This window comes from Octopus bimaculoides, chromosome 17 (assembly GCF_001194135.2).
Source record: "Octopus bimaculoides isolate UCB-OBI-ISO-001 chromosome 17, ASM119413v2, whole genome shotgun sequence".
NCBI lineage: Eukaryota > Metazoa > Mollusca > Cephalopoda > Octopoda > Octopodidae > Octopus > Octopus bimaculoides.
In genome coordinates this window covers 37,675,201-37,689,997 of record NC_068997.1, presented here as the reverse complement: position 1 = coordinate 37,689,997, position 14,797 = coordinate 37,675,201, and the positions used below count along the sequence as shown (strand labels likewise).

The 14,797-nt window shown below is 37.8% G+C and overlaps 1 protein-coding gene across 1 annotated transcript in view; it reads left to right on the top strand.

Annotated features, from left to right (window-relative positions):
- Positions 1-14,797, top strand: part of LOC106871423 (contactin-2) — a 229,293-nt gene that overhangs the window by 196,872 nt on the left and 17,624 nt on the right. Inside the window, exons 19-23 of the mRNA XM_052973899.1 lie at positions 414-503; positions 11,988-12,132; positions 12,268-12,389; positions 13,179-13,365; positions 13,650-13,765. Coding sequence (XP_052829859.1) covers positions 414-503; positions 11,988-12,132; positions 12,268-12,389; positions 13,179-13,365; positions 13,650-13,765 — 660 coding nt within the window. The remainder of the gene's footprint in view (positions 1-413; positions 504-11,987; positions 12,133-12,267; positions 12,390-13,178; positions 13,366-13,649; positions 13,766-14,797) is intronic.

The window sequence follows — 14,797 nt, the reverse complement described above, 5'->3', positions numbered from 1 at the left end:
CACACACACACACACACACACACACACACACACACTGTTACTGTTACTATTTCTGAAGTTCCACTCAAGAAGTATTCGTCAATCTAAAGGTGATACCTGAAGATACTTGCTCAAGGTAGAACGCTTTAGAATCGAGCCTATAACCAAGAGGTTGTGAAGCCAACTCCTTAATTATTTAACCATGCTTGCGCCTATATAGTATGTATATGCATATAAATTATTTATCCACACCACAGCTATGTATGTGCGTCTGTGAATGAAGGTTATTAATGTTATTATGCATTAATATGCCTATTGTTTCATGAATATCATTGGTTTGCTTAGCAACCTCATATTTATGTTAGCTCTTCAAGGAAGTATTTGTTCTTTTTGACATTCGTTATTTCTCCTTTTTTCTTTTTTCTTTTTTGCAGCCATTACCCCCCGAAGAGCAATGTGCTAATGGTATTGGCTATGTGGTTTATTGGCGTGTTAAAGGAAATCCAAATAGTAAATGGTCAAAGGTATATTAAACTCAATTTGTATTTAAATCCTAGTGTTTATTATTACTATTAATATTTATCGGTTATTATTTTAATAACCGAATACACTCCAGCGCAGAATAAGGAATCAATGATTTCTAACTTTGTTTGAGAACTGATGTCAACTCTGAATTAATAATAGGTAAAGTTTTTTTCTTAATAGGAGTTTCAACTGTTCCAGACGTATTCTCTGTTAATGAACAAAACTGTTACCTCATGAAAAATAACGCTTCTTCAGGTAAATAAAGATAAAAATCTAACAATTAGAACTTCTCAGTTATCTTTATTCACCTGAAACAGCTGTAGTGAACCGCAACCCATTTGTGTTCATATGTATATATAGACGCAGGAGTGGCTGTGTGGTAAGTTGCATGCTTACCAACCACATGGTCCCAATGCGTAGCACCTTGGGCAAGTGTCTTCTACTATAGCCTCGGGCTGACCAAAGCCTTGTGAATGGATTTGGTAGACGGAAACTGAAAGAATCCCGTTGTATATATATATGTGTGTGTGTGTGTGTGTGTGTGTGCATGTGTATGTTTGTGTGTCTGTGTTTCTTCCCTCAACATCGCTTGACAACCGATGCTGGTGTGTTTACGTCCCCGTAACTTAGCGGTTCGACAAAAGTGACGATAGAGTAAGTACTAGGCTTAGAAAGAATAAGTCCTGGGGTCAATTTGTTCGACTAATGACTAAATTTTTTCGACATGGCCGCAGTCAAATGACTGAAACAAATAAAATAGTATATATATATATGGAGTAAATAATTCACGGAAAAAATCAATTCACGAAAAAATAATATTTGCTAAGATATCCTTGACTCTGTTATTATCTAGTGTAACAATTTAAAAGTGAAAATAACAGAATCAGGTCCAAAAAAGCATTAAATAGCTGAAGGATTTAAATTAATCAAAGGGCATACTAAGTATGTCTACCTACTGGAAATAACAGTCAAAACTTTTATTTAAATCGCCATAATACACTGATAATAGCTACAGAAATCAACCGTCCGAGGTTGGTTTCTGTAGTTATCATCAGTGTTTTTAGGCGACTTAAATAAGAGTTTTGATTGTTATTTCCAGCAGGTAGACATACTTCGTATGTCCTGTGATAAATTTTATTCCTTCAGCTATTTAATGTTCTTTTGGGGCCTGCAATCGCCTATATTATTGATTCTTTTATTATCATTTTTAGATTGTTACACTAGATAATAACAGTGTCAATGATATCTTCACAAATTATTTTTTCGTGAATGATTTTTCTCGGGAATCATTTGCTCCGTATTGAAATTATTTTCACACTGGTGGCTGCCATGATTTCTGCACAAAACGAATCAGTTGCAGCGCAGACTTCAACACGATGGGTTGGGGCTCTCTATCATGGTAACGCCGCTGAAGAAGGTTAGGCTATTACGCCAGTCCAGAAACCGGTCCACGTTAGTCCATATATTTGAATGTATGCTGAGAGTTTGTCTTGGCCCGTTTGACTTCGGGTAGTTGATTTCTGTAGTTATTATCAGATCAATGTACTTTGGTGATTTTGATAAGAGTTTTGACTGTTATTTCCAGTAGGTAGACATACTTAGTATGTCCTTTGATCAATCTTGATATATATATATATATTCTCTTTTTCTTGTTTCAGTCATTTGTCAGCGGCCATGCTGGAGCACTGCCTTTAGTTGAACAAATCGAACCTAGGACTTATTATTTATAAGCCGAGTACTTATTCTATCGGTCTCTTTGGCCGAACCGCTATGTTATATATACACATATATATATATATATATATATAATTTCTTACAGTTCAGTAACTATCTTCCTTTGACCTATATATATATATATAAGCACATATATCTGTGAGCATAAAATGCATACAAAGATATATATAATAATAATATAAATACATGCGCCCTTTTAAAGCCTAGCAAGGTTCATGGACCCGGTTTTCCGGTTTCAATGGCGTATGTGTTCCCCATCTGGACGGGACGCCAGTCCATCGCAGCGTTACTCATTTTTGCCAGCTGAGTAGTCTGGAGCAACGTGAAATGAAGTCGCCCGGTCCAGGAATCGAAACCACAATCTTATGATCGTGATACTGACACCCTAACCACCAAGCCACGCGCCTCCACACAAATATATATATATACATGCATAAATACTCATATATTCATGAAAAATATAGATACATATATCCATATTTAAGCCTGTGTGCAAAGAGTAAAAGGCATATGATATATGCTCTATTAATATTATTTATCACTTGAGTTTTCTCCGTGATTTGTGTTCGTATTCTAGTTGAGATTGAGATTCAATTTACTGGCTCTTTACTTTAACAGACAGGACTCTCAACGATTCTGAAACAGTCAACAGCGGTTTCAGTTTTCACCAACATGGTAAGAATGCCTTGTAATACGATCTGCGATAGTTTTTAAGCAGCAGATATTAAACTAACGCAACAAACTTTTGTGCATCTTTTGAAAGGTGGGTTACCATCTTTGCTCTTTCTTTTCTCTCTTCACTGTCTGTGAATATTGTGTCACAATCCCATCGCAAGTCATTTCGCCCTGCAGTTGTCTATTTCCAATTATGCTACAACTATTTACAATTAATAATTTATATCAAATGTTTCCAGTTTTTCATCTGTTGTTGACAGAGAAAAAATGGTAAGCAAAAAAATGTCACCGAAAAATGTCGCAATCTTAGCAAAGAAAAGTCACAGGAAAAACATTGCATTTAACCTCAATATCCTAAATAATAGTTAAGTATAAAATAGTTAAGGCCACTTAGTAACTGACAGTATCGCATGGCTGATGGACATATTCTAAAAGACCCGCTAGTTATAAATATATAGAATATATAGAATGCACAAAACAGAACAAGAGGAGACACCTGACATTTCCCGTTGCTCTGCGATCATTTCGACATCTGACATGTGGCACCCAGTTGCACCTGTACAGGTAATGTCAATCTGATGGAGGGAGTGAGCTTATGTCTACACAAACATTTGATCACTATAAACAAATCATGTGTGTGGATGTTCGGTAAGAAATTTAATTCTTTATTAGCCACTACGGCCGACATAGAGGTCCAAAACCGGACAGACAAGAACAATTATGGGTCTACAACAGAGTGGAATGGACGGATGGAAGAACAATATGAAAAGAAATAACAAAACAAAAATTAGAAATGGCATAATAATGAGACAACAAGATGAAATGTTGGGTATGGAGACCCCACAAGCCACGACCCAGCACTGCTCCCGCACAGGAGACTACGGTAGTACGCTCAAGTTGGCCACATTCATGCTCAACGATAGCGCCACTTGCATCCATCTAGTCCTGAACACACGCGGCGGTAACATCTCTAACTTTATTTTTCTCTTGAGATGGTAAGAAAAATGATTTAATAAACCTTGGCCGTCTTAATTCCTTTCATTCTCGTCAACCACACGACCTCTTTCGCTATAGCCACCAAGCAGAGAAAAGTTGCCTGCCTTTCCCTGCTAAGGGAAGGAGGTGGGACAACTGTACTCCTCCCAGACGCAACGTAAGCCCATATATCCGAAATCAACAGACACTGTATGATAGCGTGCAGAACAGTTTCGTTGGTCTGTTCGTATCTCGGACATGTTCGTGTGTCTGCACATCTGTGTCTGAAGAGTTTATCGCGAACAGGCAGAGCTCCTCGGTAGCACTGCTAGGCCAGGAAATCTGGTAGTTATCCATGAGCCCACGCCCAAAGTCCTCCGGAACAGACTGGTGAATTGATCGTCATCGAAACCCAGAGTCTCCCCCAGGACATCGTCGCACTTACCAGCCACCAACCCTCTGTAAAAGGACGAGGTGGAGCCCCCACCGCTCACATTGCCCGTTCGGCAGAGAAACGAGAGAGCCAGACAGCACTCAGCTTGCCAAGCACCCAGCCTAGGTCTACGTTTGATCCACACGTTCAGTTCATTAAATGAGTTGAACTGTGGGAAGACGAGTTTCACGAAGGGCGACCACACCTGTTCACCGTCTAGGTAGAGCTGGAGATGTCTTAGCCTTAGTGCATGTCTGCACATTTTCAGCCAAGGCATGCCTAGCGATAGTTGACAGCAAATAGCATGTCTGAGCAGTGGACCTCTATCTCTCCACAAAAAGCGTAAAAGCAGGCGCTCTAGCTTGACGAGACACGAATCTGGGCAAGGCACGACGGATGTGATGAATACATTCGCTACCTCCACCCTTCCTTTCAGGGCCAGCTTCCTCTCGGCCTATTTCTGGGTGAGACTGGCCATCCTGCTTGTAACCTCACCCCAGTTTGTCTCTATTTGGAGATCTGAACCGAACCAGACTCCAAGCAATTTCACCGGGCCATCTGTCCAACGTCCTACGATGTTGTTGGGTGGCACCGACTTGCCACTCCAAGTGCCGAGCTGCAGGCCGACCAACTTATCACGGTTTATTTTTGCCTCTGGTACTTCTTCGTACTACCCAATGGCATCACCTACTAGATGCAGGTGTCAGTCAGAGGATACAATGATGGTGATGTCGTCCGCACACCCTGTTACTGTTCTCTCGCACCCTGGATGACGCGGGACACCCCTCAAGGCCTCTAATTTCTGCAGTAATGGCTTAAGGGCCAGAACTTACAGAAGGGAGGATAGGGGACATCCTTGTTAGACCGAACGTACGATGCTTAACGGCTTTGAAAGATGACCGTTCATCCGAACTACCGATTTAATGTTTCCGCATAAGGCGGTGATCCAACCCCGGAAGTCCGGGCCAAACCCGGCCGCTTCGAAGACTGCCGCCAGATAGCCATGGTCAACTTTGTCGAATGATTTAGACTGATCTAAATGTATCAGTGTCCCTCCTATGCTAGGAGTATTAACCACCCTGTCTACAGTGTAGCGTGTGAGGTGGAGGTTGTCGTGGATTGTTCTGTATGGAATGGCGCATGTTTGCGCCTTCCCAACCAGTTTGTCGACGACAAGCGCCAACCTCTTGCCTAGCACCTTGGCCAAAATCTTCAGCTCTGCAATAATCAGAGTGATGGGCCTAAAGTTATCTATAACGTCATCTTCGTTTGGGTTTTTTCTTAGCAGCACCACGGTCCTCCGGCTCACAGAGCTAGGAATGCTCCTATTCTGTTGCCAGTTGGCGTAGATATTTGCCAGTAGGTTCCCGAATAAGTCTGGGATATTATAATAGAACTTGAAGGGAAGACCATCTAGACCCAACGACTTGCCCCCAACGCAGCCCGATAGGGCCTCTTCCACCTCCAAAGCTGTAATCGGCCCTTCACAATACTCCACCTCCTCTCGTCTGAAAGTCGCAGCAGACGAGAATTCCATCCGAGAAGTCCATCTCGCAATCCCACCGCTCGTCCCGAACAGCTGAGCGAAGTGCTGGTGAATGACCTTACACATTTTGTTGGGTTCGTAAACCGTGCATCCATTTTGGTCGACCAAAGACCGTATGGCGGCTTTATTGCCACGTTGGGTCTCTACTACGCGGGCCCATCTCGCAGCATTGATTCCCTCTTGTCTCATAGCACATAACTTAGCTCTGACAAGGCAACCTTCGAGATTGGCATTGAGGTGTTGGTCTAGGGCCAATCACGCGGACAGTACGTTAGAAGCATTTCCGGATTTTAGTGCCTCTTCTAGTGTGCTAACTAAGTCCCTTTCCATTCTATCTTTTTCTAATGCTAAAAATTTGCTGTATCTACATGACTCAAATTTGATGGCTATTTTTAGGGCATACTACCAGTTGTTATTGATAATGCCTCCTGTTAACGCCCTTTTCACTAATACTCTAATCCGGTTACTGTAGGCTTTGCACGCCAGGAGTGATGTGTTTAGCTTCCAGTATGTATATGAGTAACTGGTATGTGGATCGAGGAGCAAAGATCGTCCGTGCCTACGATACAATTATGTACAAAAGTGTTACATGAAAGCTGCCAACATCATCTCCGCCATGTGGAAAAGACTTTGACAATATGACGCTATGAAAACAGCATGAATCACGGGATTTAAAAAGTAGAGAACAAAATCTATCAAAAGAAAGTTGTCTTCTCGTAGAAAGTGACATGCAGCATTTACGCAAATAAATTCTAATATTTGGCACCTTTAAAGCGGTGAGCTGGCAAAATCTTTAGCACGCTGGGCAAAATGCTTAGCAGCAAGTCACCCGTCATTCCGTTCTGAGTTCAAATGCCGTCGAGATCGACTTTTCCTTTCATCCTTTAGGGGTCGATAAAATATGTACTAGTTGAGTACTGGGGTCGATGTAATCGACTTAACCCTTTGCCCGAAGTTGCCGGCTTTCTGCCAAAATTTGAAACTAATATTCGGCATCTTTTCTTTAATTCTCCTCTACCATAGACGCTCTCCATTCTCTGCAAGACTGGCGGCTGCCTCCACTTAGAAGATTTGTACGTTATGGAAGCACACCTTATACACAAGTATCGACATATGTAAAACCATCCTATTTTACTTAAAGTATAAATCTATGAAACAAAAACACTACATTTGTCATTTAGTGAAGTTTTTCGATTACTTTTTCTTGTGACTTACTTTTCTTCAATTCAGAAAATATACCTGAAGTATATTCCCTCACACCTAAATTCAAACTGAAAACGTAGTAAGTCTGATAGAATACCTCGCAATAAGTATTCCTGATATTTCGAATACATTTAATACATGCGCTTCAAGTGGTTACGTAACAACTTGGTTCTATTCTCCTGAATATATATATAAAAGACAGGATTTTTAAAAAATTATATAAAACCGTAGAAAAAATACCATCGAAAGAAAGCGAGAAAGATAAAAAGATATGCGAAACTACAGTGGAACAAATATCAAATGAAGAGGAAGATCAATAAAAAGATCAATATAAAAGTAAATAAATGTATGGCCAGCTAAACACTCAGGCAATAAATAAACTTTAACCATAAAGAAAAAGAAAATGACAATAAATTGAATTAAACTTCCAAAGAAAAACAATCCATACTAAAGCAAGATATGAAATATGATTCCTTGCTGAGAAAATTTTGAAGAACTACCTTCCTTTTCTCATTTGGCTGTAACAAGTTAGATTTGAAAAATTATCCGTATTAAGTCAATTTTTTTCTATTAACTTGTCGAATAATAAATTAACCTGGAAATAAACTCATTTACGATTTGGATGTACAAGAGAATAAGTCGTGAGAGTTCTAATATCAATTAATTCCAAAAGACAAAGTATTAATGATACTATTAATGTCATTGACAATAATAATGTTAATATCAATATTAATACAATCGCAACTTTCATTGAAAATTACAACCATGGGACTTACTGCCTATTTGCAACAAGCAAGCGGCTGGTAGTTAAATCTGGTTCGGAAATATAAAGATACTAAAACGCTGCACCCAGTGACGAAAATGCGATAATATAACTCCAGGAAATGCAGCTAGATGAACCAGTACCCGAACCAAATCTGACTCCATTTGAAAAGGCAAACCAAAAATAAAGATTATAGCCAAACAAACCATCTTCCGATACACTAAGGAGAAATAGAAGCAAAAATTACTGCCTAGCAAATACCCGATTAGGAATAGAAGCCCTGATATAGACCAAATTCTTACTCATCAGTGGCTGGAATGTTCTGGTCTCATGACAGATAATAAGGGTATACTGTTTTTGCTCAGGATAAATGCCTTCCAACTATAGATTACCAGTGTAATATTCTGAAACATGAAAGCAGCCCATTGTACGACAAATACGAAGAACATCCAAGACAATTGACCATATAATCTCTGGATGCATCCGACTGGTGTCAACAGAGTATTTGCAAATACTTAATGGAGCCGTTCAGTACACACACAAGTCAACATGCTGGACATACGACCTTCCTTACAAAGAGAATGGTGGGAACATATACAATCACAAGTTGTGCCCAGAATGCTTATAGAATTTCAATGTACAAACCGATCGGGAAACTCAGCCAACCGACCAGAAAATGTAAAAAATCATGTTGAAAAGACGTATCTTTTAATAGGTATTGCCTCCCCAGCAGACAAAAAGCACATCTCTGAATACGTTTAAAAAGCTAAGCAAATATAATGACTTCGAGATAGAAATCTGATGTATGTGACATCTCAAAGCAACATTTCCTACTATTATTGGAACACTTAGAATGATATCAAAAGGCGTAAACGAATACGTAGAGAAAATACCTAATACCAATATCACTAGTCAAAGAATTTGGCCATATTGATATCTAATTTCTGGTGTACTAGCCCATGTAAGAATTCCAGATTGTTAATCATAGTGCAGTATCAACCTAGATACAAATATTTATAAATAGACATAGTCTTACACACGCATTTGTTTGTATTTGGTTGAATACTACAGGCAGAGGGAGCAGAGAGAAAAGAAGAGAAAACAACAAGGAATTCTATATTGATATTATACTGAACATGAAAGTAAATAAGCCAATAAAATCAAATAAGTCATAATAAAATTTCAAAAATTGAAAATTAAAGTGAGAAGAGGTCTAAAGTATTACATATAATCTTCTATTCAAAGTTATAGATTGGATTCATTGGGCAATGACTGAATGTATAAGTCCAAAAATAACAGTAGAAAGTGATCATGTAAGTAGGACCATACAAAAATAACAGTTAGAAGATGATCATGTAAGTAGGACTATACCAGGGATATTAGCCACAGGGTTTACAAAGATATAATGAACATTAGTGGAGGTATCGAGAATACAGTATTCGGCAGTTTTTGAGTAATATGTGAAGTAGTCATGTCGATGTTTCAGTTTGGTAAATAATAGAGTTTATATGCCAATACAAGACATTGTTTTACTATGAAGTAGGTATTCCAGAAAAATATAAGATAGGTAATTACATATTAGTCGAGTATGGACGTAATTTCGGATGTTAGTAGTTGATAGGATAAGAGAAGAAAAAAAACATAGAAGACAGTATTTTAGTTGAGAGACCAGGGAAAGACGTAGAAGGAAATGGGAGGAAAGAAGTATCTCTAATGAAATGCTAATCACTTTTATTAAACGTTAATTTTTATTCATGCTTAACATTTACAATTAATTCGTTGCATTTAAGAAATAAATACTCACCATTAGCTTCAAAATATCCAGGGTGAACTTAAACACACTTTGCAGCCTCTCCAGGTCCTTCTCTGGATTTTTTTCCGGAATAGGCTGTTCCTGGAAGTAAAGTTTTCTTGCTTCTTTAATTTCTCTTTTCCAATCGAAAATACCCACCGCGTTTCTCTCCGTCATACGTTGCCAAACATTACGTTGAAATCGTCCATCACGACGGTACAAATAGATTTGTGAACTAGCACTTTTTTTAGATCTTGATAGAACTCTTCCACTTTATCATCCTTGCTGTTATAGAGATAGCATAAGTGGGGATGATCCTGAGAAGCGAACATTTATCACCTCGACGCATGATGAAGAAAAATTGCAAGATACGAATTTCCACGCCCATTCTTTGCTTACGATGAAACTTACGCTACCTCTTGCTCTGGCAGCCTCTACCTTTCCCAGTCTCATAACACTTCCGTCTATATATTTTGCATTTGGTCCTTCCCTATCACATTTCTTGATGAGTCCTATCTCGTTACATTTGATCTTAACTGTCACATCTCTGGAAAGTGCGTCAGGTAAGGAAATTCCACCTCTCCAAAACTCAATACCAAACTACTTCAAATGGTCATCAGAGACATTGACCGGCGAATCGGAGGTTTATTAGTATTAACATCAACGGCGACTTACTAATACATTTCTGATTCGCAGACAACATCGCAAAAACCTCAGACATGTTGTTAATCAAGCTGACTAGCTAAATACCCTGCAAAAGGTGTCAAAATAAATCAAATGAAAACAGAATATATGCAGTCCGAAAAGATAGCATAAGGCTGAATAGTGGTGAAAAGGGATGAAACTGGGGAGGCGAGGGAGTACATTTACTCGGGATGGGCAGTAAATATACGCTAAAATCTCGCGCCGCATAAAAGCAGGGCAGGAGGTATTTTCCTCGACTAAAGATGTGCTCAAACCATTGTGCACCAACATCTTTAATGGCACCGTCCTACCTGCGCTTCTATAGAAGTGAGACATGGACTACTACGAAAGAAAAAAAATCGATCGACCACCACACAAAGGGCCAAGAAAAAATACATGCTTGGAACATCGTTTCAAATTCGAAATGAAATAATTCGAGAACAGAGTGAATGATGTAATCATGGGATACCGAATGGACAAGACGCAAGAACAAATAAGAAGTGGAACCGTGCAGTTGTTAATTGGTATCCAAGAGATGGGAAGAACCACTCAGAAGACCTCCAAGGTGATGAAATTTAAAAATTACATAATCAAAACATTCAGTCACAAATGCAAAAGACGGACACAATATGAAGCACATTGTTATCAGCGATGTGTAAGGACATCTTATAGTTTGGTCAATTGTCCTTACACAATATCATCGAGATTATATTGATATTACAGTTTCAATAGAATTATGGAGAATTTTTTTTTAATTTCGTAAAATTAAAAAATTCGTGTGTTGTCATTTCTTCCCCTAAATTTCACATATATACGTGTGAGTCTGTGCGCGCATGCGCGTGCTTGCTTACTCATGTACATTTCCTTACTATACAGCAATAACACTTCACTAATTTTTCAAAATTTATATCAAAGCAGAACTTTTTATATAGTGATTAACTAACAACGAATAACTTTTACTTAAAAAATATTCAAGATCCAACTGAATTACTAGAATCATTTTCACTGTATGGTATGATGCACATCATGGCTTTTTACGTACAGTCCTTTCACATCGATGATCAACATAAAATTAGCAGCCAATTTTCATTTGTAAAAAGATATCAACACACTAGTTTGCGAGAGCATGTCCGAACTGAAACAGCTACCCAATGAGAGAATGTATGAGGATATCTGTGACTGTGCGTGTGTTCAGTCCCACAGTGTGGCACCTTAGGCAAGTGTCTTCTACTATAACCTCGGACCAACCAAAGCCTTGCGAGTAGATTTGATAGATGAAAACTGAAAGAAGCCCGTCGTATATTTATCTATCTATCTGTGTGTATTTGTGCATGGTGTGTGTGTGTATGTGTGTGTGCGTCTTTGTGTCTATGTTCCCACCACTGCTTGACTACCGGTGTTGGTGTGTTTGCGTCTCCGTAACTAAGCGTTCCGAAAAAGAGACAGGTAGAATAAGTACCAATCTTTAAAAAATTAAGTACTGGGGTCGATTCGTTCGACTAAAATTCTTCAATGCGATGCTCCAGTATGACCGCTGTCTAATGACTGTAACGAGTAAAAGTTAAAAGATATAGAAATGCCGACCCAAGAGGAGAGTTATTTCTGCATAATATATGTTGAATGAAAATTATGATATTGCAAGATATTCTTAACCAAAACATCAACATTTCTATTTCAGCATGTAATGACAGGACAAGCAAGTGAATATTACGCTTTGTCTGGGCTTAATTATTACACACTCTACGAAGTCAAAGTGCAAGCGTTTAATAACGAAGGCTTGGGTCCTAATTCCACTATATCGAGTATTTACTCAGCCGAAGACTGTAAGTTTCAAAACATTTATACAATATTCTTTCCTATGCCCGCTAGATAATCATAATGTTGTTGAGACTAAATTGTTTTTAAGCTACTGCTAGTCATGTAACATTAATTAATTACATGAATATATTATCTTTCAGTGCCTCGCGCTGTTCCCATCGATGTTTTTGCTGACACTTATAACGCAACAGCTATCATAGTCACATGGACACCACCTGTAAATGATCGCCCAACTATGAGAGGGAAAATATTAGGATATCAGGTAACTAATTGAGGAATATTATCCGTATTTTGAAGTTTTTAGTATTTCTTTCAGAAAGCAGTCTCAAGCATACACCATTGTTAACCTTAGCAATACTATAAGGAACGACTTTAGATTTCATTTTTTTTTTTTCAAGGATTGATAAAATATGTACCAATGAAGTAGCTATACAATCCTCCAAAATGTGACCTTGTATCCATATTAGAAACGATTATCTTTCCTTAATTTTAAAAGACAAAAATGCTCTATACAATTTCTCTGATATAAAAGAGTAATCAATTTTCAATAAAGGCTATGAAATTCTACATACTTTTAGTATAATTGTAATAAATATATTGGTTAAGAAGTAAATAGCTGACAACATTTTTAAACATTTAGTATTCTTACTGATAATATATTTTTAATAAAAAGTCGGTGAGCAGGCAGAATCGTTAGCGCGCCGGGCAAAAAAAGGTTTAATAGAATTTTGTCCGTCTTCACATTTTAAGTTCAAATTCCGCTGAGGTTGACTTTCGTCTTTTCGGGGTCGATAATATAAGTACTACATGAATACTAGGTCGATGTAATCGACTCACCTCTTCCCCCAAATCGTTGGCTGTGCTCCATGATTTGAAATCAATATACTTTCACTAGAAATATAGTTAACATTTTAATAGAATAAAGAATATACTTTAAATTAGATTATAACCACATGATGCCGCATTTTTAAAACGTATACATAATTCCCGAAAGGAAACCCTAAAATTTATCTTTTACTGTATCTATGTCTTGTGAATTGTTTTCAAACAGATAAATTGGGAAAACAATGATGTTGAAGATCCTATACGTTACTCGCAATCATTCTATGGTGAAATCAGTGAAGCAATCATAATTGGGCTCTTTCCAAATGGATACTATTGGGTAACAGTTCAGGTGTTTAACACTGCTGGTCTTGGTCCTCTCAGTGAAAAATATCTTGGTTCAACAGGAATGGATGGTAAATTTGAAAATCTTGCTATTATTTTCTTCAACTTTCAGAGAAAAATGATAAATATCGAATTATTCAGATATATTTTGTTCTTTCTTTTTCCACATTACTTCTTCATATGCTAACTGGATCTCCAGATTTAAAAAGTGATTAGCGATGCTGAACAACAGGTAGAAGTATAACGGTTGGTTTTCTTGAATTTTGGAAAGAAAAATTTTAGTCATATATGCAACTGAAAATTCATTTTAATTTTTGTTTTTCATATTTTTCTTTTCATTTTTATTAACATGCAGCGCCCTTAAATTTCCCTACTGAAGTCACCATTTATTCAAAAGACAGTTCAAGTGTTGCAGTAAAATTCCGTGGAATAGGATTTGGTATTGCCGAAAGTCCTGTTACAGGTTATAAGGTAAAATTCTTTGAACACTGAAAATGTTTGGTACATTATTAGTTTTTTTACTACATCGTTTACTGAATATAATTTTTACTAAAGACTCGTGTGGTTGTGTGGGTAACAAGCTTGCTTCCCCATCATACGGTCTTAAGTTCAGTCGCAATGCGTGGTACTGCGGCACTCGGCACTCTTGTGAGTGGATTTGATAGACAGAAACTGAAAGAAGCCTGTCAGTGTATGTTTGTTTGTTTGTGTGTGTGTGTGTGCCTTTGTATTTGTGTCATATTTGTCTCCCACCATTGCTTGACAGCTGGTGTTCGTTTGTTTACGTAACGATTCGGCAAAAGAGATTCATGAAAGAAGTTCTAGACTTTAAAAATGTAAGTACTGGGTTCGATTTGTTCGACTAAAACCATGAAAGCGATGCCCCTGCAAAGCTACAGCCCACACCAAATAGAATTTCCCAAATATGCTTTTGGATTGTAGCTAGAGATAAATAAATACGAATTTGAAGGAATTGACAAATGCACTTTCTTAAGAGGCTTCAGATACATGATAAAATAACAGTTATTGTATTCATGACTTAAATGTCAAATACAGTTATTTAAGCACAATACAGTATGAATTGCTGAATCTTGAACTGTGTACACAATCATTCATTGTGTGTTTCACCACGCACTTAACTTTCAATTTGCCATCGATACGTGCTGCACGAACATTTGATCACTATAAACAATTCATTTGTGCAAGTCGTTCGGCAAAAAGCAGAACGTTCATACGTTGTCTTCGATGGGAAAGTCTATTATTATTATTATTATTATTATTATTATTATTATTATTATTAATTTATGTTTGACTTTTGTTTTGCGTTTGTACAAGTTGGATCCAAGTCTCACCCAGAGACCTCAGGAGACAACAAGTTAGAAGTTCATGTAGGTGTTATGCCTAGGGTACCATACATTTGGATTTGTACAGTTTTGTTCTAGTGAATGTTTAAGAAACCATAAGAAAATAATGTGTTTGTTTTAAAATTTGAGATCACACAGA